This window comes from Jaculus jaculus, chromosome 2 (assembly GCF_020740685.1).
Source record: "Jaculus jaculus isolate mJacJac1 chromosome 2, mJacJac1.mat.Y.cur, whole genome shotgun sequence".
In the NCBI taxonomy this organism is placed as follows: Eukaryota; Metazoa; Chordata; class Mammalia; order Rodentia; family Dipodidae; genus Jaculus; species Jaculus jaculus.
Genome location: NC_059103.1, coordinates 160242048 through 160267030, shown reverse-complemented (window position 1 = coordinate 160267030; position 24983 = coordinate 160242048). Strand labels below are relative to the sequence as shown.

The 24983-nt window shown below is 39.5% G+C and overlaps 1 protein-coding gene across 1 annotated transcript in view; it reads left to right on the top strand.

Moving 5' to 3' along the window:
* Nbn (nibrin) overlaps positions 1–23352 on the top strand; it is a 43065-nt gene extending 19713 nt beyond the window's left edge. Inside the window, exons 9-16 of the mRNA XM_045143817.1 lie at positions 2004–2127; positions 5411–5665; positions 8506–8941; positions 12723–12794; positions 13825–13977; positions 16223–16336; positions 21270–21319; positions 23182–23352. Coding sequence (XP_044999752.1) covers positions 2004–2127; positions 5411–5665; positions 8506–8941; positions 12723–12794; positions 13825–13977; positions 16223–16336; positions 21270–21319; positions 23182–23209 — 1232 coding nt within the window. The 3' untranslated portion in view covers positions 23210–23352. The remainder of the gene's footprint in view (positions 1–2003; positions 2128–5410; positions 5666–8505; positions 8942–12722; positions 12795–13824; positions 13978–16222; positions 16337–21269; positions 21320–23181) is intronic.
* Positions 23353–24983: the final 1631 nt, after the last annotated feature.

Sequence of the window (24983 nt, the reverse complement as noted above, 5' to 3'; positions counted from 1 at the left end):
CTTTTGCGTTGTGGTCTGCCCATGACAGTGTATGGGCAAGTAGGTGGGTGGGATCAGCGTGGGCTCTAGTGCAATGGGAATCTGACGCATCATGGGGCAGTTGTCAGGCAACCTCGGCTTTGGCTCCCACTTGCCAAAGCCGCCTATCTACTGCCTGACAGGGACACCAAAGTTGCCTGAATTCTGAAGTGGTAATGCGCCAAAGCTGTCTGTCTTCGAGCTTGGAGGGGTACTGAGGTACAAAGCCCTGAAGCAGCCCAAACTCTGGCTGGGAATCCTGGGACCTGGAAACAGTCTGCGCTTCCCCACCACAGGAGAATGTAGGATGATGGGCAAGGGAGACAGGTAGGAGAGGGCACCTGAGCTGGCACAAGCGAGAGACACTCTGGGCTTGTGTGGCAGTTGCTGTGGGACTGGGCTCGATGAACAATAGTGTGGGCAAGTGTGCAGAGCAGTTTAAGCTTCTGTGTGCAGGGATCGATCTGTGTGCGCGTGCGGAAGCGGGTGCAGAGGTGGCGAAGTGGTGCGGGACCCCGACGGTGGGTCGCAGGTCCGTGGAGGTGGTCGTGAGTCCCCTGAGGCGGGCACTGAGTGGCAGGGCACAACGGCTATTTGGTGTTAGGGGTGGTCTACCCACCCGCGAAGGGATCCACGATTCCCTGTTTGCCTCCCTCTGTGTCCTCCCACTGATAAGAAGTCCCAGAAAACACTTAATGTCTTGCCTTTCTTTCCCCGGGATTTGCAGGGCAGCTAGGCAGTCGCCATCTTGGCCGGAAGTCCATTTGAGGTTTTTTTTTTTTTTTTTTTTTGGTTTGGTTTGTTTGAGGCATCGCAAGTATGTGGAGTCTTCAGCAATAGGGTCTTAACCATCTATTCCTGGTGGGAAACCAAGGGCCTCAGCAATGGCCTGTAATGTTTTGGGGGCATCCGGCACCTCCCTGGCCAATAACTCACTGGAAGGTATCTCATCACTGGCACTGAAATTTTTCTAGTAATAATCTATGGCTCCTGAGTGTTCCATTGCCCAAAAAAGGTAGGTTTCCATGTGACTGTTATATATATATTTAAGAGAGAGAAAGAGGGAGTTAGAGAGGAAGAATATGAACAACAGGGCCTCCAGCCACTGCAAACAAATTTCAGACACATTTGCTTTGCCACCTTGCACATCTGGCTTCATGTAGGTTCTAGGGAAATCAAATGTAGGTTTTCTGGCTTTGCAGGCAAACATCATAACTGATAAGCCATCTCTCTAGCCCCTTTCTCCTCCTTTTCTATTTTCATATTCATTCGTTTACATACTTAGTATTTATTGAACAATAGTTATAAACTTTAAATCATTTTAAATGCTAGGAATAAAGAGGTAAGCAGATCATAGGTGATCGCTGGCCTTGTGGTAGCAAGCGTCAAATGAATCATGACTAAGGTGATTTGCAAGGTAGCAGGGGAGCAGAAATGAGCATCTGATTCATTTTGGTCCAAAGACAAGGGGTGCTTAGTCTAGGCTGCTATTTTAATAAATAAATAACAAAGTAATCATTACGGTTTTCTAATTAGCCAAAAAAAGTATGTCTAAAGTAGTGTTTACATGTTTTCATGTCAAGTAATATGTTCCTTGTAAAAATAAAACATTGCCTCTGATTTGTGTAGGTGGTATGATAGACGTACTTTCTGTAAAAGTAAATATAATGTTTTGGTCTACTAGCTTAAAAGATCATTTGAACTAGAACATATTGATTTTATTAAAGTTGAAAATACTTCACAGCAAAGAATTTTGTGTCATTGTAAGATCATTGGGTTGAGATAAACTCATGACAGATGACAACTGGCTGCTCAAGTTGACTGTTGCATGAACTATTTATTGGCTTCACTGACAGACAGCCATATTACCTAGTCAGTCCCTTCAGTGTGGCACAGCCTTAGCCAGTTTCAGTGATCAAATGTCCATTGGATACGTTGTGCTTGTGATTTTATTTATTTATTTCTTCCACTTGTATGATCTACAGAAATAAAGTCAACCCCAGGGTCAAGCCTTTCCCAAGGCTTGTCAGTCAGTGGAAAAAGACCCAGTGCTCCAGTGAATACTACAACATACGTAGCAGAGACACAATCAGAGAAAGCAGATACATGGTAAGGCTTCTGTGTTAACACACAATTTGCAATATTTTATCAATAAACTAGGTATATCCAAGGAATAAAACTTGTTTCTTGTCAAATTATCTCTTAGTGCCAAAGAATGAGTGTGGCTGATTTCCAATAAAGGTACTTACAAAAACAAGTGACAGATTTTATTCTGCAAAGCTGTAGTTTTACTATCTTAGAGTAAGTTTGAAATACAGTTGTCTCTGCTTACCTACAGTTGTTTTACTTTCTGTAGTTTTAGTTTCTTGAAGGAAACTGGCCCAAAATGGGAAGGGTGATTCATAAAATAATCAATTGGTATGTTTGAAGTTATGCTTCCAAATAACATTATGAATTCTCTTGTTATCCTTCCTACACTGTACGTGATCCTTTTGTTTAGTGAGTCCAGACTGTGTAGCTACCTGCCTGTCACTCCCTAGTTGCCATGTGGTTATTGGAGTGACTTTCTTACTATTACAGTACTTGTGTTCAAATAATCCTTACCTAGTAGCCTATTGCTACAGTGCCTCCATTATTCATCTCATTTCATCTTATCACATAGAAATTGTTTTATCTCCTAAGAAGAGTGAGTAAATATACAGTAAGATATTTGAGGACTTGATAGATGGCTAAGAGGCTAAGGTGCTTGCCTACAAAGCCTCACAACCCTGGTGTGATGGTTTGAATGCTAGCTCCCCAGCTGATGGATATTTGGGAATTAATGCCTCCTGGAGGGAGTGTATTGTTGGGGGTGGGCTTAAGGGCTTTATAGCCAGTTTCCCCATGCTAGTGTTTGGCACACCCTCCTGTTGCTGTGGTCCACCTTCTGTTGGCCAGGGGGTGATGTCCACCCTCTGTTCATGCCATCGTTTTCCCCTGCCATCGTGGAGCTTCCCCTCGAGCCTGTAAGCCAAAATAAATTTCTTTTTCCCAGAAGCTGCTCTTGGTTGGGTGATTTCTACCAGCAGTGCGGACCGGACTACAACAGTAAAGTGGTACCAAGGAGTGGGGTTGCTGCTAGACACCTGACTGTGTGGCTTCAGCCTTTTGTAGCTGATTTTCAAGAGGAAAGTGGAAGGAGTTGAAACCTTGGCCTAAAAGATGCCTTGCAGTGCTGTAACTACAGCTTGATGGACTGTTCTGGTCTGAGCTGCAAGACCTGAATGCAGTAAGAACTATGGACTGTGAAGTTTGGCTTATGAGGGTGAGAAAGAGCTTTGCTTGGACTGGGCTAGCAGTTTGTGTGAAAAGCTTGCTGTTTTGCCTGTGTCCTGAAAAGTTGTGCAGGGTTGCTTTACATAGAAATGAACTGGTGTGTGCAGAGGGATATGGCACAGAAAGAAAAATCTTTGGGTGAACTGTTGCCCATTCAGCTGCAACTGAGAGATTACAACCTATGAGACTGGGCCAGCTGACCTGTGCTGGGGCAACAAGAAGAATGTAGACTCTTTAGAAGGGGCCTGAGTGCTCAAGGAGTGTCCTGTTCTTCAAAGTCTGCTTTATTCCCCCCTGGATTAACAAATTGGCACCCTACCTGGTATCGTGCAGTATAAGAAATGCTGGAAAGAGGGTCATTGAGTTTGCAACACAGTCTTGTGTTTTGGAAATGGCCATGGGCAGTGTGAAGCAGGTTTGCTGGTTGCCTGCATAGAGACCCTATGGGGCCATTAGGATGAACTGTGGCTTACAGTGGAGACCTGGTCTGCATTGCTGGTAGAAATCACCCAACCAAGAGCAGCTTCTGGGAAAAAGAAATTTATTTTGGCTTACAGGCTCGAGGGGAAGCTCCACAATGGCAGGGGAAAACGATGGCATGAACAGAGGGTGGACATCACCCCCTGGCCAACAGAAGGTGGACCACAGCAACAGGAGGGTGTGCCAAACACTGGCATGGGAAACTGGCTATAAAGCCCTTAAGCCCGCCCCCAACAATACACTCCCTCCAGGAGGCATTAATTCCCAAATATCCATCAGCTGGGGAGTTCGCATTCACAACACCTAAGTTTATGGGGGACACCTGAATCAAACCACCACACCTGGTTTGATTCCTCAGTATCCATTTAAAGCCAGATGCAAAAAGTGGTGTTGCCATTCTCTGTCAATCTGCCTCTCTTTCTCTTCCTCACTAATAAATAAATTGTGTAAAAAGAAGATACTTGAGAGGCAAACCACATTTATACAACTTTTATCCTAGTATGATTGTCCTATTTTCTCAATCATTGTTAATCTCTGGGTGCAACACTAGTATATATGCATAGGAAATGCAGTATTTATTGAATTGGTTTAAGGCATCAAATGTGCATGAGCAGGTGGAGGCCTAAATCAACATTGTCTGTCTTCCTCTGTTACTCTCCACCTAGAGCTCAGCCACTGGGGTAAACTAGCTGGCATGTCTGGAATTGGAGACAAATGCCACAACACCCTGCATTTTTCATGGGTTACAGGATCAACCCTGTTCTGCTTGTATGTACCTTTGGCCCACTGATGTGTCTCCCAGCTCCAGATTTAACTTTTTAAAAGAGAAACTGTTAACGTTTTGCTAATCACTTTTGGCATTTTTTTTTTGGCAGGGGGGAGGTGGTCTGTTCATATGTTAGAAAACTATGTGGTTTAAAAAAAACTGCTACACTGAGTCTCTCTTGCGCGCACTTGCTCGCTGTCATAAAAAAAAGTAATTTTTGGGCTGGGCGTGGTGGCACATGCCTTTAGTCCCAGCATTCGGGAGGCAGAGGTAGGAAGATTGCCCTGAGTTCGAGGCCACCCTGAGACTACATAGTGAATTCCAGGTCAGCCTGAGCTACAGTGAAACTCTACCTCGGAAAAAAAAAAGTAAAATTTGTTTCTGATGTTCAAGAGTTCGATACTAGAGACTGCCATCTCGCTACATAGAATCATATCAGTCAATCCAAGATGATACAAATGCCCCATTTTATGTGATACTGGCAAAAAAGGAGTTTATCCTGATTTTCCATTTTTACATGGAAATAATTTAAAATGTTAAATAAAACAAAAGTGGCATTGGATTATCACCTAGCGTAGTGTACAGGAGGACACTAGGTTAATACTCGTGTTTATTAACAAGCATTCAGACTAGGATGTGCTGTGGGGTGAGGAAGAGAAGGTCAGCCGCCCCCTTCAGGGCACTCAGATGACAAAGGTGCTACTTTCTTGGGATGGTGAGATATATTCACTGATATTACATTCTAAAATTACTTATTAAACTATTTAAAGATCTCTATTTTTAGGTAAAAATTCCTATAACTTATTTACCTTCTTTTTTTTTATGCTATAGGTCTTTGAATAATGAAGTAAAAATCCCTGGAATGGAGAAGAACCTCAGAACTCTTTCTCAAGAAACAGCCAATATAAAGGAACCCTCCAAAGCAAGTTCCAAAAATAATATATCAAATACTCTAGTTAAAGCAAAAATCCCAAATTTTCAGCTTTCGCCAACCAAATTCTCAACTGGAAATAAAAGTAAAGATTGGGCTTCTCAGCAGCAGATAAACTCCATCAGGAACTACTTTCAGCCATGTGCCAAAAAAAGGTACATTCTTAGTTACTTCTCTTCCTATGTCTTGGAAAAAATGTAAAAATTGTAAACTGTATTACTGTATAATATTATTTTCTGTAGCCTGTGCTTCAATAGGTCATTCCATCTCAGTTCTGTCCTGTCAGATCTCCTTTATTGAACGTATTAGTCACATACTCCATCTAGCTTAGCTGTTGTTCTGCTGCTGCCCTTCTGCAGAAAAGTTTAATTGAGCTGGTTGTGGGGACTCACACCTATAATCCTAGCACTCCCAAGCCTGAGGTAGGAAAATTGTCATGAGTTTGGGACAAGCCTGGGCTACAGACAGTAGGCCCTGCCTCAAAAGAAAGCAAAAAGTTTAGTCATACCTGAGTTTCAATCTTGTTGTTGCCTATTTTATTCGTAAACCTCTCTCAGAAAAGGGAGTTTACTTTTTGTAACAGCTTCAGTTGCTGGGATCAGCCTCCAAACCAGGCACAGACATGGATTACTTCATTTGAAGCTTATAGCTCCAGGGGAAGTTCCATAATGGCAGAAGAAACTGGTCCATTTTCACAGGTCCATGCCAACAGAGAAAAGCCACCACCAGCACCAGCACATTCAGGAATCCCAGTCAAATCTCAAGCACTCTGCATATCTTGGGTTGGAATTCAGATCCACCTTAGGGGTGAACCCTAGGATTGGCCTAGTGACACCTCCTCCATCCAGGCAGCTGGAGATCTAAATTACAACCTTTAGTAGACTCCTGAATTTATTAGGGGACATCCAATCAAACTACCACACCTTTGCAATCTGTATTTCTCCTCCACCTCCCCAAACTACATTGCTGATGAGTCTTCAGACCCTTACCATACATTTATGTGGCCAGCTCTCCACTTCAAAAAACATGGGCTCAAGTCTGTGATCTGTGGACTATAGTGCAATGTTCATAAACAAAAGTGCACAGTATTTAAAGTGTCTTACATACTCCCACAGTATTTACAATATTTTTTAAATTTTATTTTATTTTATTGACAGTTTACATAATTGTAGACAATAATCCATGATAATTCCCTCCCTTCCCCCACTTCCCCCTTTGAAACTCCATGCTCCTTCATATCTCCTCAGTCTTTATATTGATGTCATGATCTTTTCCTCCTATTATGATGTCTTGTGTAGGTAGTGTCAGATACTGTGAGGTCATGGATATCCAGGCCATTTTATGTCTGGAGCAGCTCATTGTAAGGAGTCCTACCCTTCCTTTGTCTCTTAGATTCTTTCCACCACCTCTTTCGCAGTAAACCCTGAACCTTGGAAGTCGTTATAGAGTCATTATTGCAGTGCTGTGCACTCCTTTGTCACTTCTCAACACCATGGTGCCTTCTTAGTCATCCCAAGGTCAACGTCATCTGAGAAACTTCTCTAACCAAAAGTGAGAATAACATTAGTATATGGGTATGAACATTAAGAGAAGTGCTTACCGGGCAGTTTGGTGAGCATAGTATATACTTTTAGCCAAAGAGCAGCAGATATTACATTCCTAGGGCTCATGACTACTCCTGTTGTAGGTTTTCAGTATTCCCTCCCATGGAGCAGGCCTCCAGTCCAATTAGAGAGCAGTTGATTTCCCCCCTAATAGACATGCTACTATAGCATCTGTTGGCTCATTTGACCTGGCTGGCCAAATTTAAGGCTTGCATTGTCCACATTGGGTATCTTCACTGGTGATTTCCCTCTCTCCCATTGAACTGCATGCAGTGTAGCTTTTTCCAGCTTTCTGTCAGCTGGTCTACATGGAGGAGGTTTTCAGCTCAGCTCCAGCAGGATTTCTCAGTGACTTTACAGCCCACATGTGTGGAGTCTTCAGCAATAAGAACTTACCATCTATTCCTGGTGGGAAACCAAGGGCCTCAGCAATGGCCTATAATGTTTTGGGGACATCAGTGACCTCTCTCACCAACAACTCATGAGGAAGCCATCCTGTCTTTGGCACTGAAAATTTTCTAGTAACAATCTATGGTTTCTGGATGTTCCATTGCCCAAAACAGTAGGTTTCCATATGCCTTATTCATACACTCTTAGATTTTGATTATCCCTCCCTCCATCTTTCCTTTACTCAATCTCTTCCCCTGGCCTCACTTAGGCCTTTCCACCTCCATAAATCTGTTTTTCTACTTACAAATATACAATACCATCCTATTAAGTCCCCCCTTGCTTTTTTAAAATAAATTTTAATATATTTATTTATGTATTTAGACAGACAAGAGAGAGAAACAGAGAAAGAGAGAGAAATGGACATGCCAGGGCCTCCAGCCACTGCAAACAAACTGCAGACTCATGTGTTACCTTGTGCATCTATCTGGCTTACATGAGTATTGTGGAATCAAACTTGGGTCCTTAGACTTCACAGGCAACTAAGCCATCTTTCCAGCCCAACAATGTGTTTTTATAGTGTTTACTTGGCACCATATTCTTGCTTTAGCCACTCTGTTTCATTATCTTGCATCCTGCCCTCATTTAGTACATTGGGTTATATTCCCATGTTAAGTTTTCCCTGCCTACACATTACCAAGTAAAATACTGTCTTCTGTCAGTAGACCCTTGCTATTTTTAGATTTTTGTCTTTTCATTCATATTAATTTACCAACTATTAATACTTAAGCAGGGAAGATAGAACACTTATTGATTTACCTGTAGTGTTCATTAGTCCTGTCAGAACAGTGTAAAATATGTTAATTATGTACCATTTAAAATGTTTGATATCTAGTGGTATTAATAAAATCAGAATATGTTGTGAATTAAATGAAGTGAATAGTAAATATTACCACATTCAGCGGTATTCACTTTCTGATTTTGTTTTGCTTTTTAAACCTAAGGGAAAGGGATGAAGAAAATGAAGAAATGTCTTCATCTAAATCATCAAGAATAGAAATGTCTTGTTCTCTTTTAGAACAAACCCAGCCTGTTCAATCCTCACTGTGGAAAAATAAGGAGGATCTATCTCAGAATAACTCTGTAGACAAAGAAGACAACAACTTATGTAGAGATTTTGTAGACTTAAAATCCAGTGTAGGAAATTCTGCTGGAAAATCTCTTCCTATAGACGATCTAAAATCAAAAAAGAGAAAAGAAGTGGATCCAGCCATAGAAGATGAAGTATTGGAGCAATTATTCAAGGATATGGAACCCGAGCTAGCCACTAAAATGAGAGCTGAAAAACAAGAAGTCAGTATCAGAAAAAAGCCAAGGACGGATGTGGAAGTACGAGATCATTTTAATGATGAAACAATGCCAGAAAGTGACAAAATATCTGTAAGTTTTCTTTTTTCTTGGAGATATTTTATGTGTTACAGGCTAGAACTGGCTATGTAGCCATGGGTAGCCTTGAACTTCTACCCCAGTGAACATAGGCATGCACCACCACATCCAGTTTTACATATTGTGCTCATGTGTGTGTGTGTGTGAGTGTGTGTGTGTGTGTTACATTCTGTCCCAACTTGGTCATTTGCTCACAGTGAACACAGGTCTTTGGGCACATGATGGTGATTTCAGTCACAGAGTTCTTTGCTGTTTTCAGTGTGGCTATTAATGGCTTCAATGCCTTCTTTTACTGTATTCTCCCAGGGTTTATGCCACCAGGGCATTATGGCTCAGTAGAGTCCAGAGAGGGAAAGGCAAAAACTAAGCACGACACACACTTTTTTTTTTTTTAATTTATGACATTTAAAATGAAAAAACAATGCAAGAATAAGAGCAATTGATTGTAATAAACTTTTTAGGACCTATTAAAAGTTAAAGTGCTGTATTCTTGCACTAAATGGTTTTGAGTAAGAATGTAGTTAGAAAAGGTTTTGTGTTCAGTGTAAGGTATTACTTTGAGATAATTGCTGATTCACATGCAAATGTAAGAAACGATATAGAGTGTTGAGGTTACCCTCTCATTGCTGAGAAAAAAAACACTCAACCAGAAGCAGCTTATAGAAAGAAAGGGTTTATTTTAGCTTATAGTTGTGAAGGGAAGTTTCATCGTAACAGGAAAGTGTGACATGATCGGGAATCTGGCTCACCTTGTCATTTTTCAGCTGGGAGGAAACGAGTGAGCTGAGCTAGCACTAGGAAGGGGGTTGTACTATAAAGTTCCAAGTCTCAGCTGGGCATGGTGGCACACAGGGAGGCAGAGGTAGGAGGATCACTATGAGTTTGAGGCCACCCTGAGACTACATAGTGAATTCCAGGTCAGCCTGAACTAGAGTGAAACCCTACCTTGAAAAACCAAAAAAAAAAAAAAAAGTTCCAAGTGTCACCCTAGTGTCATACCTCCTTCACCAACGCTCTACCTCCCAAAGTACCCACTGCTACCAGCTGGGGATCAAAGTATTCAAAACACATGACATGTAGGGGACATTTTACATTCAAACCATACCATTCCATGCCAGTTCCCTATCGACTTCATGATGATTCTCTTGAAGTAAAATACATTCGGTTCAATCTTTATAATGTCCTATAGTCTATACCAGTCTCAACAGTGTTTAAAAGTCCAAAGCCTCTCTCTGCCTCTCCTGCTTCTCAAGTAAGTGTAATCCCCTCTCTCTCTCTCTCTTTTTTTTTTTTCTTTATCCCAATCTTTTTGGCTCTCCTGTTTCTCAGGTAAATTTAATCCATTTTTTCCCTCACTCTCTCTCACACACACATACATGCATTCCCTTTATCTCTGTATTCTCTGTCCCTCACCTCTCCATCCTTTTCTGCTGTTACAATAAAGTCTTAGATACAAAGGGGGGGGGTGGAGAAAGTTTAAAGCTTCATCTGAGATGCAAGATAGTCTCTTAACTGTGAGCCACATAAAATTACATACAAATATACTTCCAATACATAGTGGCACAGAGCAAACATTCACATTCCAAAAAGAAGGCATAGCAAAGAAAGTTTGGACCAATGCATAATAGAAAACCAGCAAGGCAAACATCAAATCCTGTATCTCCATGTCAAGAACCTGGGACTTGTGACAAAATCTTTTGGCCTCTGAACGGACCTGGGACTTGTGATAAAATCTTCTGGGCTCCAAAAGGCTTGGGCAGCTCTGCCCTTCCAGCTGTGCTGCTTGCAGCCCAGGGAAAATCCATTCCAAGCCAACAGCTTCCTTGATATGAGTCCTATAGTCTGTCATCTCCAAAATCCTGAGGTCTCTACTGCAACTCAGGGTTCATCTTCACAGCGGCACCACATCACCTAGCAGCCATTCCTAGAACAATGTTGCAATTCGATGACCCTCTTTTTTCTACATTTGTCATACTTCCAAAGCAGTACCAGGTAGGCATTGCTCCCAAATTTGTTAATTCAGAGGATTCCAACCTTGAGAAGCAAGAAACTCCAGTCTTCTTTCCATAGGCTCCCTCCTTTTAAAAGAATCAGCACTCCTGCTGCCCCTTGCAGAGCAGCTGGCCTATCCTCAGTGGTGGTAATTATAAAGAGTTGCAGCTGCAGTTGTTTCTGTTGTTTTTGTAGTTTTTGTTTTGTTTATTCAAGGTAGGTCTCAACTGTAGTCCAGACTGGCTTGCAACTCCCTATGTAGCCCCAGGCTGACCTCAGACTCATGGTGATCCTTCTATCTTAGCCTCCCAAGTGCTGAGATTAACGGCATGTGCCACAGTACCTTGCAGTTGTCTCTGGAGCTGGACAAAAACCCATTCACATTTCCTTCTGTGCAAAACTTTGTATTTTTCATATCCTCCTTTCTATCTTTTCCTCTAACATATAAACTGATCCATCATGTCTAAACGTAACTTTGCTCAAGTTCTCATGACAGGCAGAACACAGCCAGTCTCTCCATCAGTGTATCACCCATACTGCCCTAGCCCAATCCCAGCAAAGTCCATTTTTTCCTCTCCTTATTAAGTGAATCTACATAGTCTACACTTGTTTCTGCATTTCTGTCTTTCAAACCCTCACCAGAATATCCATTAAGATCTCCTTAAAGCATTTGTAAAGCTTATCTAGTCCAGAGCTCCAAGTTCTTCCATATTTCTCCTGTACACCAGTTCCAAAAGATTAGAAACTAGTTGACTTAGCACAGCAACAGCCTCAGATCTTGATATGAGTTTTTGGTAGCACTTCCCTTATTGTTGGGCCAAAGCACCTGACCAAAAAGCAGCTTATAGAAGGAAAGGGCTTATTTGGCTTACAGTTTTGAGGGGAAGTTTCATCATTGCCAGAAAAGCATGGTGTCACATCTCGTCATACCAGCTGGGAGGAAGCATAGGAATGAGCTGAGCTAGCACTGGCAAGGAGGGCTGGAATGCAGTATCCTGAGGCCTGCCCCGGTGACATACCTTCTTCAGCAAGGCTTTACCGCCCAACAGCCCGTAACATTCCCAAGTTACAACCAGCTGGGGATCAACTGTTCCAAACACATGAGACTACTGGGGACATTTTATATTCAAACCACCAGGGAGTCCATGAACCCTTCAGCTACCTTCCCCTGATTACTTGGGACAGCTTGAATAATTGTATTCTAGTATCACAGCTGGGAAATTGTTGCAGTTTACCCACTTTATATTATGAGGCTACTTTTAATTCATTTATTTTCTGTCATTTTAGGAATTTACCTGAAAGCCCTTATGAATGTTTATAGATTAAAGGAAAGGAAGACAACAGTTTATTGATATCCTACCATCCACCATATAGTTTTTTTGAGGAAGGCTCTCACTCTATCCCAGGCTGACCTAGAATTCGCTATGTGGTTGGCAATCCTCGTACCTCTGCCTCCTGAGTGCTGGCATTATAGCCCATGCACCACCATACCTGGCTAGTATTTTCTTTATAAGTCAACTGTTAATAGAATTTTCTAGCCATTATTTTATAAATGTATATTATTTTCCCATTCCTGTTGGATAGTCTGAATTTATAATTTATATTTACTTAGATGGCTTTCAATTCTTTGTACCTCCATTCATATTGAAAAATGTCTGTGTTTTTTTTAATCTCACAATTTCTTTAGGAATTATATTTGATAGATAACTGTACCACAGCATGATTATCTTAAGGTTTCACAAAATACTATAAATAATTCATATGAACTTTTTTAAATTTTTAGCAAGAAAATAAAACTGGGAAGAATTATGAGCTCAAGAATGAATCACTGTGGTCAACAAAAGAAGACATATCTGTGAGGAAATCCTCATTTTTATTCTCATTACTAAATATTTGTTAGTATAATTCTATTTCATGCTTTTGCCTCCTCTGGAAGTAGATAGCTGTTGTAGTCATGATACAGTAAAAGTACAGAGAATGTTAGGTATAACTATTTTCTGTATTGCATGGATAAGTGTCCTGAAACACATAATTTCACATTTATTGACTGTGGGTCCTTTGTTTAGAAAATGAGATTGAAACTTTTCTAGTAGTATTGTTTTTTATGTCAAATGCAGTTATAGATATGAAACATCGGTTAATTTCAACATAATTAGGTAATTTTGTATGAATAAGATCTTGAATACACTCTGGTACTAAAAGATTAACCTTTTCTTTGGGCTTTCCTGGTTTTTCTTTTTTTTTTTTCTAAATGTTAAACCTATTACCAAGTAAAATATAAACTATAAAATACAGCATTTAAAAGAATTAATCTGTCAGCCTTGATACGTAACTAGATGGTAGTAAATGACATAAGGTCAGGAATGTCATTGAGCACATTTTCAGTTAATGAAATAATGTGTTCAGAAGTAATGATTGATTTTTACTTGTGTCAAGAATAAAATTTAAAGTTATTGAGAATTCAAGAATGCTTAAATATAGTGGATGAGGACCTAGAATGGAATGGGTAGTAAATTTGGTAAACACTGCTAATGAAAGAAGCAGACAATGCTGAAATGTCCTGTCCACAACATATGTATAAGAAGGTTATCTTGCTTTTTGAGAAGGTATTTATTAGGCCAGGCTGCTAGGTGGAAACATGACGTGATTTCTAGCCTTCTGTTTTAGATGGCTGTGTTAGAGGTGCTTTCAGTGTCACAGAACACCTGAGTAAGACATTTTCTCATTTTGAAATAGATATGATTTGGTACCAAATACAAAACTCGGGTGCCAGGAATTGGTTCTTACTGTTCTTCAAGTATTTGAACTTTCCCTGTACATCCCTAAATGACAAGGAATTTTCCTTTTCTTCTCCTTCTTACCTATCCATTTGAACACCATTTAAGAACAGTAACGAACTTCAAGACAATAGTGAGATACTTCCAAGAAAGGTGCTACTGACTGAATTTAGATCACTGGTGATTAATAACGCTACTTCCAGAAATTCATGTGGGGTGAATGATTATGGTCAACTAAAGAATTTCAAGAAATTTAAAAAGGTAAGTGTTTTTACTATCACCACAACACAGTGTTTGAAGTGCTTTTGGAAACACTACTGGTAGTAAACAGTAACAAAAGCTACAAAGATAAGAACTGATAATGAGTATGAAATAATTTAAGGAAGTGAGTTTAATTAATACTGAGTTCTGAGGTTGCTGTTTTCCTAGGTTTCTACATCAGCTTTAATTAGGGTTCTATCTATAATGACAGGATCCTCCCAGTTCTAATACTAATCTGTGACTACCTGAGCAGGGCTTTGGCTCAGGATCTTACGGAGATAAAGGAGATACACAAAGTAATCATATTTAATAAGGCATTTTATTTTCCATCTATATAAATATGCACTCTACTAACACCAGACCTGAGATTCTCCTCTTTAAGGAACCACTAGGATGTTTTTCTTTTGAGCATGATTAAAAGAATATTTCTGGGGCTGGAGAGATGGCTTAGCGGTTAAATGCTTGCCTGTGATGCCTAAGGACCCTGGTTCGAGGCTCTATTCCCCAGTACCCACATAAGCCAGATGCATAAGGTGGTATATGCATCTGGAGTTCATTTGCAATAGCTAGAGGCCCTGGCATGCTCATTCTCTCTCTCTTTCCCTTTATCTGTCTGTCACTCTCAAATAAATAAAATAAACAAAAAAATTAAAAACAACAAAAAAATATTTCTGATATACCTGCTTTCTTTTATTGTTTGTCTGGGGCTGTTTCTTGCTCCAGCTCTATGAGCTTTTGCTTTATGTTTGATCAGAATATAGTTATTTCAAAACTGGTATTCTGAAAAACTAAAACAATGTTCTGTACAAATTTTTGTTGTTTATGAGGTAGTATAGATTTTTTCTTTGACCTGAACATTTACTCTTAAAATTTTTTTTACTTATTTATGAGAGAGAGAGAATGGACACATCCTCTAGCCACTGCAAACAAACTCCAAATGCTTGTTCCATCTTGTACATCTGGCTTACATGGGTACTGGGGAATCCAACCTGAGTCTTCAAGCTTTGCAGGCAAGCACCTTAAGCCCTAAGCCATCTCTCCAGCCCTGATAAATATTTTTTAAACTTTAGTTTGGAAAGTCCAAAATTTGTACAGATGAAGGTTTAGCTAGATTTAAAGAAATTTGTCTAAGTTTTCTTTCAATTTTCCAATCAATAACATAGCTGTTCAGTACTTTGAAAATATGCTTAATGATGAAAGCAGTACCATTTCTACTTCCATATATTGAAATTTCTATAGCATGACTCATAGATATTACAAACTATATTGATTTTTTTTATTCCATTCTTAATTTTTAAAGAATTTAAGGTCAATTCAAAGTATAAAGCATTGCCCTCTCCACGAACTTTTGCTGAAGATCTATAAACATAAGAGTTTTAGAAATGGCATATATTTTCATCAGTACTAAAAAGGGCTTAAACTTAGAAATCTTATTTTTTTGAGACAGGATCCCACATGTAGCCCAGGCTGGCCCCAAATTCTACAGTCTTCCTGTATCAGTCTCCCAAGTGCTAGGATTACAAGGTAAAACTTTGATGTCTTTAGAATAAAACACAGTCACAGTACTTTAATTTATAATGTGTTTTCTTATGTTAAGTTTTTTTTGCTAGGTTAGTTGCTAGGTAATAAACTAAAGTCATTTTTTTTTAAATAAAAACTACAAATTAAAACACTTAAATTTGGAGTTGGAGAGATGGCTCAGCAGTTAAGGTGCTTGCTTGCAAAGCCTAATGACCTGGGTTTGATTCCCTGGTATCACGTAAAGCCAAATACACAAAGGCCCATGCGGAGTTTGTTGGTAGTGGCGGGAGGCCCTGGCACACCCATTCTCATTCGCATTCTCTCTTACTCTGTCTCTCTCTGCTTGCAAATAAATAACAAATTTTTAAAAACCACTTAAATTCTTCATAGTGGATAAGTTCCAGTGACATGTCTAAATCTTGATACAGTATTAGCTAGAGGCGAAAGTTAAAGACAGATGATGCTAGCATGTATGATTTGCAATCTTTCCTTTTTTAATCTTTTTATTTATTTATTTGTTAATGTTTTTCTCACTCTACCCCAGGCTGATTTGAAATTCACTATGTAGTCTCAGGTGGCCTTGAATTTATGGTGATCCTCCTATCTCTGTTTCCCGAGTGCTGGGATTAAAGGCGTGTGTCACCATACCCAGCTTTTTAAATTTTTTTAAAAATGGTTATCTTAATTTGAAAATATCTTAACCTTGCTACTTATTATTTAACAGGTTACATTTCCTGGAGCAGGAAAACTTCCACACATCATCGGAGGATCAGATCTAGTAGCTCATCACGCACGGAAGAATACAGAATTAGAAGAATGGTTGAAGCATGAGATGGAGGTTAGTGGGAAGTGAGGTGCTAAACTTCTTTGAATTGCACTTTGGTCCTTTGTGTTTCCCTAGAGTATACTCCTCTTAAAATAAAACCTGAGAAAATAACCTCAGGCCATTCATTCAGGAAAATTTCTGAGTTGCAGAACAGTAAGATTTGTCTTTACCTTTCCATATCATCTATTTAAGAAAATTCTAGACTTGTTTTGTTAGTTTAAAAGAAGGGGGGCTTTTGGGCTGGAGAGATGTTTATGTTTCCTATACAAATATGAGGGACTAAGAGGGCCTGAGACAGCAGAGTTTGGATCTCCAGAACCCATATACACAGTCGGGCATAGCCATGCATATCTATTCCCAGTTCTGTGGGGAGTGGAGACCAGATAATTGCTTGCTGGGGCTTGTAACTGGCCAGCTCCAGAATCAGTAAGAAATCCCTTGTAAGATAAAACAGGTGGGTGAGTAATGGAGGGAGGCATCAGTTGCTATCTTTTCTTCAGGTGAGCCCACAGTGTACAGCATCAGCACATATACATGTATACAACACACACATCATGTAAAAAACAGTTGGCTATCACATCTTCCAAGCATCAGAGTCCATTGTGGAAGAGGTAGCAGAAAAATTATAAGAGCCAAATGAAGGGTAGGACTCCTTACAACATGCTCCTCCAGACACAAAATGGCCTGGGTATCCATGACCTCACAGTGCCTGACATTAACTACATAAGACCATCATAATAGGAGGAAAAGATCATGACATCAAAATAAAAGAGAGACTGATTAAGAGGGGGAGGAGATATGATGGAGTGGAGTTTCAAATGGAAAAGTGGGGGGAGGGAGAGAATTACCACGGATTATTGTCTACAATTATGGAAGTTGTCAATAAAGAAAATAAAACATTGTGGGATCTAAATGGATGAATTAAGTGTGTGTACTAATGTAAAGCAGGGAAAATCTTAAGCATACAAGTTTTTTAAAAAACTTAAAAGCGTAACAGTGAAAAGGGTGATCATATAGTCATGTGGAAGCTATTCGAGATATATCAGTGACACAGTGTGCAGATGAGCAGGCCGTTTTCAATTGTGAATTGTGTTTTAGCAATTCCACAAATTTCTCATTTTCTTCAACAGTATCTTTTTCCTGTCTTCCCTACTGTTTCTTTCTGGAACTCCAGTTTGATATAAGTCAAGCAGTCAGTTTCTTGGGGTAAATCTGTTTCTAGTAGATTAACTGGACACTATGGAGTTCTGATTTGCGGTTGTCCTTTTTGACTGCAGGGACAGTTGCATCATGTATTATCAGATGTTTTTGTATTTGCCAGGCTGTCTACATTATCTATACAAGTAGGGATAACTATTCTCTTTTGGCTTACTGTTGCTCTCCATATCTCTTTGGCATTGCCACAGTTTTCTTAGGCTCTTTCACTGTCAGAAGATGAGGTTACAGGGATTTTTTTTCTGTTCCTCCTCAGCTATGAGCAGTAGCCTCAGGCACATTGCATGCCCCATTCAGCTTCTTTTGCCTGAAGACACTGGATCAGGACAAGGAGGGTTCCACTTCAGCCACATGCAGCTTTTTTTTGCAAAGCTGGGCTAGTTCTCTCCTGGCATAGAATCAAATCTCTCATAATAGGGAGTTCCTCCTCCCAGAATAGAACACTTGAGCATCTGAGGTTGCTCACGTTACTTGTGAGGGGTCCCTGTAGCCTTGGCTTTGTTCAGTCTCAGTCCCACTCTTAAATGTCTATTACGTGTGAATCCCTGGTAAGAACTTTCAGGTTTGGCCAGCTATGTGTCCTCTGTAGTAGGTAGGAACAGTATTGGAAGTTGGTTGTATCAGAATCCCTTTGCTGTGACCCTGGCTGTGTTTTGAAGTCGGAGGCATGGTGTCATGGTTACTCTTCTTGATCAGTTACTGCTGTCGGATCTTTGTAGAGGGGAAGGGGAAGTGACAGTGCAGCTGTTGACTGCATTCAGACTAGACAGAGGTGCTTCTTGTGTTAAATCTTTAATTTTTTGCTCAACCAGTTCTCAGCACAGTGGATATTTGCTCTGTAAAACTTTCTCATTGCTGCTGTTTTGATTGGTACCTCTCACTGGAGTTGATGCCACTGCTGTCTTCCTAAACTCCTTGTTCTTTCTTCGTGTGCTTCTGCTGCAGGCAGTCTTAATTTTCATAATTAGGGGACCAGTTATTCAAGTTTCCTTGAATTCAGGATGTTTTCATTCTGAACATTAAACATAAGTTTTAACTCCATTCTACCTGATTTGAACTTTGAGAGTCTATGAAATATATCACAGCCCTTCAAAACAAAAATGCCAGTAGCATAGCCTTTTGTATTTCTTAATACTACCTTAATGTTTTTCTAAAATACATAAAATGGATTTTTCTTCATTGCCCCCCTAAAGTTAGCATTTCCCTACCGGGAAGCCTCCAAGAATACTTAAAATAATAGTGCCTACAACTTCGTTTTACAACTATTTTATGCATATTATGTGTTTTCCTCTTTTTGTTCTGTTACCCTAATAGAAAATATAAAAACATGGTTTCATTTTGACATTTCACACTATAAGTAGAAAATTGGTGTGTAAGATTGAATCGCTACAACACACATGTAAGTCAGTTAGTCTTATCCTACTGAGCTCTGGTTGACGGTTCTCTCAGGTCAGTCTGTCTCGGGGTCTGTCAGGAAACTTACTATTGTTTAGGGAATGTACTAGTTAACCTTTCTCAGCTCTGATCCAGTGCTGACAAGAACCAACTTAAAGGAGCAAGGATGGCTACTGGCTTGAGGGATATGGGCAGTCCTCTTGGGGAAGGCATGGCAGTGGGAACACTGAGCCGCATTGTGTATACAGAGTCCACGATGAATCTGGATACACAGTTCACTTTTTCCTTTTTCACTTTTTCTTTCGTCCAAGACCCTAGTCCTTGGGATAGTGCCACCCATATTGAGGGTGGGCCTTCACTCCTCTGTCAAACCTCTGTGGAAATGCCCTCACAGACACATCTAGAGGTGTTTCTACTAGGTAATTCTAAATTAGTCAAGTGGACAGTGAAGATTAATCATCATGGAACAATTTCTGTTTTTGTCATGGGTGATCTTCCTAAAAGGCTTGCTGAGAGAAATGACTTAGGGAGAACAGGTTAGAGATTAAATTAGCATGATAACTGGAAATTCCTTTAAGTCCTCAGGTTTTATTTTTTACTTTTAGTTATTTGAAAGGAGAGAGGGGGAGAGAGAGAAAGAAAGAGAATGGGCATGCCAGGACTTCTTGCCATTGCAAATGAACTCCAGATGTTTGTGTCACTTTATGCATCTGATTTTTACTTGGGTACTGGGTAATTGAGCCCAGGCCATCAGGCATTGTAAGCAAGTGCCTTTATGTGATGAACCATGTCTAAACCTAAATCCTCAGGTGTTTTTTTTTCTTTTTCTGTTTTCTTTTTGCTGCGGGTGGGGGGGTGTTTTGTTTTTTTAGGTTTTTTGTTTGTTTGTTTGGGGTTTTTTTGCTTTTTTTTTAATATTTTTTGTTCATTTTTTATTTATTTATTTGAGAGCGACAGACACAGAGAGAAAGACAGATAGAGGGAGAGAGAGAATGGGCGCGCCAGGGCTTCCAGCCTCTGCAAACGAACTCCAGACACGTGCGCCCCCTTGTGCATCTGGCTAACGTGGGACCTGGGGAATCGAGCCTCAAACCGGGGTCCTTAGGCTTCACAGGCAAGCGCTTAACCGCTAAGCCATCTCTCCAGCCTTTTTTTTTGCTTTTTTGAGGTAGGTTCTCACTCTAGCTCAGGTTGACTGGAATTCACTATATAGTCTCAGGGTGGCCTCGAACTCACAGCAATCCTCCTACCTCTGCCTCCCAAGTGCTGGGATTAAAGGCATGTGCCACCATGTCCAGCACTCCTCAAGTTTCTTTTTGTTGCTGCTGTTGTTGTTTTCTTTTGTTGTTGTTGTTGTTTTGTTTTGGTTTTGGTTTTTTGCAGTAGAGTCTCAGTTTAGCCCAGACTGACCTGGAATTCACTATGTAGTCTCAGGCTAGCCTCAAACTCACAGCGATCCTCCTACTTCTGCCTCCCAAGGGCTGGGATTAAAGGCATTTATCACCATGTCCAGTTTAAATCTTCAGGTTTAATGCAACCTTTATTATATCATCAGTGGTCTTGACAATGGAGCATTGAACTTTCAATTAGCAAAAGGATTCTGCCAAAAACAATGTTTAAAACCTCCATAAGCAGTATGCCTTTTGACAGAAAATTGGCTAAAGAAAGTCATTTGGGAATGGAATGTCAAAGGGGAAAGTGTGGGGGTCATGGAGGGAGGGAATTGCCACGGGATATTTTTTTATAATCATGGAAAATGCTAATAAAAATTAAAAAAAAAAGAAAGTCATTTAGGAATTTGTGGAGATGAAGGTTTTGTCTCGTAAGTGTGAGGACCTGAGTTAGGTCCTTAGCACTCATGAAGATGCTGGGTAGACATGGTGGCCCACCTGTAATCCCAGCACTTGGGACACAGAAGAGAGGATTCCCAGGGCAAGCTGGGTAGCGAAACTAGTCAGATCAGCAAGCCCTGGTTTCACGTGAGAAATCTTGCCAGAGTAAATAATATGAAGAATCATCAAGGAAGACACTGATGTCAGTCTTTGGCTTCCACATACACCGTGCACGTGCACCCACCCACCTGTATACCACATACATGTGAGCACATACACATGCACAAAAAGAAGAAAGTTACTTAAAAAAGAAAGTGCAGCAACTTTGTAATAATAATAGCGTGAAGTGAAAATAGATCTGTCAAATGAGAGATTGTAGAGGCAAGGGCTTACAGACTGTTCATATCTTGGATAGGGAAATCTGGAAAATGACCAACTCAGTATAGCAGTTCATTAACTATATATTGGCCTCAGAACAAATGAAATTATGTGAATTTTGACAGGTACAGAAACAACATGCAAAAGAAGAGTCTATGGCTGATGACCTCTTTAGGTAAGGTTGGATTTGGTCTTGTGTCCTTTTGAGAGATGTGCATATAATTCACTTCTGTTCATGCCAATTAAATGTTTCTTCTATCCTTACAATAGATGCCTTACTCTCTTCATCTAAAGAATGTTTTCTTTTAAATGTTTAACTTGTCTTTATGTTACATGATCATCTAGCAGTCAGGTTTATTGAATATAACTTCAAAATTGGAAGTTGATTCATTTGTATCAGAAGACATTTAAAATTTGCATGGGGGCCAGGAGTGGTAGAGCATGCCTTTAATCCCAGCATTCAGGAGGCAGAGGTAGGAGGATTGCTATGAGTTCAAGGCCACCCTGAGACTACAGAGTGAATTCTAAGTCAGCCTGGGCTAGAGTGAGACCCTGCCTCAGAAAACCAAGGGGAAAAAAAAAAAAAATATATATATATATATTTTTTTTTATTTTTTATTTATTTATTTTTTTTTTTGTATGGGGTCATTCAGGCAAAAAGAAGGGTCCTAAACCAGTACAGTTGGCTTTCATTTCTCAATAGAATTGAGAATGGATTTTGAATTCAGATAAGTAAAATCCTAGATCATTTGTTTAGTTTCAGTTTGATACTTTAATAAAACTGAAAAGCAGTAGGTTTTTTCTTCTTTTTACAATTTTTATTAAATTTTCCATGATTCTAAAAAATATCCCATGGTAATCCCCCCCCTTTTCCCCTTTGAAATTCCATTCTTTATCATATTACCTTCCCATCTCAGTCATTGTAGTTACATATATACGATACCAACCTATTAAGTACCCTCCTCCCTTTCTCTTCCCTTTATATCTCCTTTTTAACTTACTGGCCTCCGCTACCAAGTATTTTCCTTCTCACGCAGAAGCCCAATCATCTGTAGCTAGGATCCACATATGAGGGAGAACATGCAACGCTTGGCTTTCTGGGCCTGGGTTACCTCACTTAGTATAATCCTTTCCAGATCCATCCATTTTTCTGTAAATTTCATAACTTCATTTTCCTTTACTGCTGAGTAGAACTCCATTGTATAAATGTGCCACATCTTCATTCTCCACTCATCAGTTGAGGGACATCTAGGCTGGTTCCATTTCTCAGCTATTATAAATTGAGCAGCAATAAACATGGTTGAGCATGTACTTCTAAGAAAATGAGTCCTTAGGATATATGCCTAGGAGTGCTATAGCTGGGTCAAGCAGTAGGTTTTTATGGGCAGTTTTAGGGCTTGGTAGGATTGATCCAAATTTAATTCTGATTTAATACATTTCAGCATTCCTGGAGATCCAAAAAACCTTATATAATTGCCTCTTAAACACTAATAAAATACATTATCAGAGGCAGATACTGGCTTAAAGAAGTGCAGTATGTCTTAATCTGTTTTGTAACCTGCTTCAGAATACTCTTGACTTGATAAAGAGGTTTAACTTACTAATGAAAATGTTGACAAATGACTACTGATTTTTGCATGTAGTCAAACACGACTGGCTGCCTAGCTGTGTTTGCTGAGTTCCTGTACCAGATTTTGTGAAGCATTGGTTACATTTTAGGTTCATTTAGGCTTTTTATACATATGTTTTACCTTAATTTGAGGATGGAGGTAGGAGATCTGTTTGAATCTTCACGAAATATCAAAACTAATGTTTTCATCATTTTAATACTTTATATGATTTTTGTTATTAATGATTTTTTATCAAATATTCATCAAAGCAATATCAAAGAGATACATGAAAATGTTTATTTTTCAATTCTGCTGACAATGTTGATAGTCTCATGCCATTTTCTCACATGTAAAATCCCTTTAACTTTCAGAATGAAAGAAATAGGATTCCTTATCAAATGTCATTTGACTGTTTTTTTCTTTGCAGATATAATCCGAATGTGAAAAGAAGATAACAGAACTCTTAAAAAAAGAAAACTATGGAAACACCTTTCTTAGTAAACATTTACTTTAGGCTTAATGTGATACCTGAATGTACAATATAGAAATTACAAATACTATAAGCCTATATGTATTAAATAAAATGTACAAGACTCTACTCCTTTTGTTGTGGTAATAGTGTTTTTTGGTTTTACAGGCTTTATTATCTTCTCTCTCATGAGATGATTGATTGATTGATTGATAGATAGATAGATAGATAGATAGATAATAGATTCATTTTAAGGTAGTTTCTTATTTATTAAGTAATTAATATAGTCACTGCCTAAAATCTTTAAACTGTAGAAATAAAGACTAGTCTCCTTTCTACTAGCTATTTAGTTCTCCTTGGGTAGGGGGAGTGTGTGGTACTTATTTACTAACTCTTTCTAGATTTGTTAGTGCTATTCACATTTCTGTGTGTACCATTTTTCAGTAATTTCATATGCAAATAGTACCAACAGTGTTCTGTGCCTTGTTCTGTCTCACCAGACAATCATAGGTATATATGTCAATGTAATATTTCTTTCCCTCATACTGTTGACTTTTCCTAAACTTACAGATCCAAGTGCAGTGGCTTCATAGTGTAGATGTGCTACTCTAGTGTTAGAAACAAGTGGCAGTCTAGAATGTTTCATCAAACTGGTTAGATTGTGCACCTTTTGTGTGGTCTTACAGAGCAGTATGTTACTTGTCTTTGTCCATTTTAAAGGTGTGAGTCTTTCTACCTTTCAAGGAGGAGGTCACTGCATTGAAGTGTCTTGTTAAGATACTTTCATGCAGGGGTCACACCATTCATTTCTGTATCATTCCATTTTTAGCATATGTGTTGCAGAAGCAAGCTCGCACAAAAGCTAAAATACTTTCTACCTTTCACCTGTCCTTGGGATATGCTTTTTCTTTATATGCAGATGGTTTATAAAGGTCATAAACTTTTCCCTATTCTCATCCTCCATCATGCGCAAATTCTTTCTTTAGAAAACATTACTAAGAATATGTCTAAAGAATTGCCCTGCCCAGCACTGTGAAGGAATACAGCGATTATAAAGGTCACTAGTCTCAGAACTGACAGTCTTGTTAAAATGCCTATATTTTGTTTATCAGAGGAAGTACGGTTATAGATGGTTTCTGATTATAGTCAGATGTTTCAACACTCCCCAGTCTTCAAAAGTTGGTTAGCTCTGACCTGAGCAACTTGAGCCAAAGACCTGTTTTAGTGGCATCTGTGCTTTTTCCAGTCTCATTTGGGAACTCTTTTTCCGAGGCTTTGTTTTAGGAGGAAGAAAAGGTAGGGTGGCGATATTCCTCACATCTTTTTTTGTCATGAAGTGAATGAAAGCTATGTTCCCATTTTTAGCCTAATTTTAGGAGCTATAGAACAACCTAGCTTCCTGATGGATGGCAGGAAGATAACTTGCCCTTTGGCCACAGTATCAAAATTGTTCATGCCTCAGCAGTCTTTATGGACTGGTAGACCTTTTCCTCCTCTTTGGGGCTCAGCTTCCTCCTCAGGAGTGTCTTTCTTTAAGACTTCTTTCTCAACCACAGTATTTTGGATGGTCACACTGTGGAAGTCTGTATTGGCCTTTTGAAATAGGACCATGAACCAAGTTACTCCTTAAGAAATTGCAGCAAGTAGGAACTAGGATAGTCTTCCTCAAGTGTAGTAAGCCTGTTCAATTTCTTTTTAATCCTTTTGCTATTTTTAACTCACAGTTGACTAAATTTAAAAGCAAACATCAGCCTAGTTCC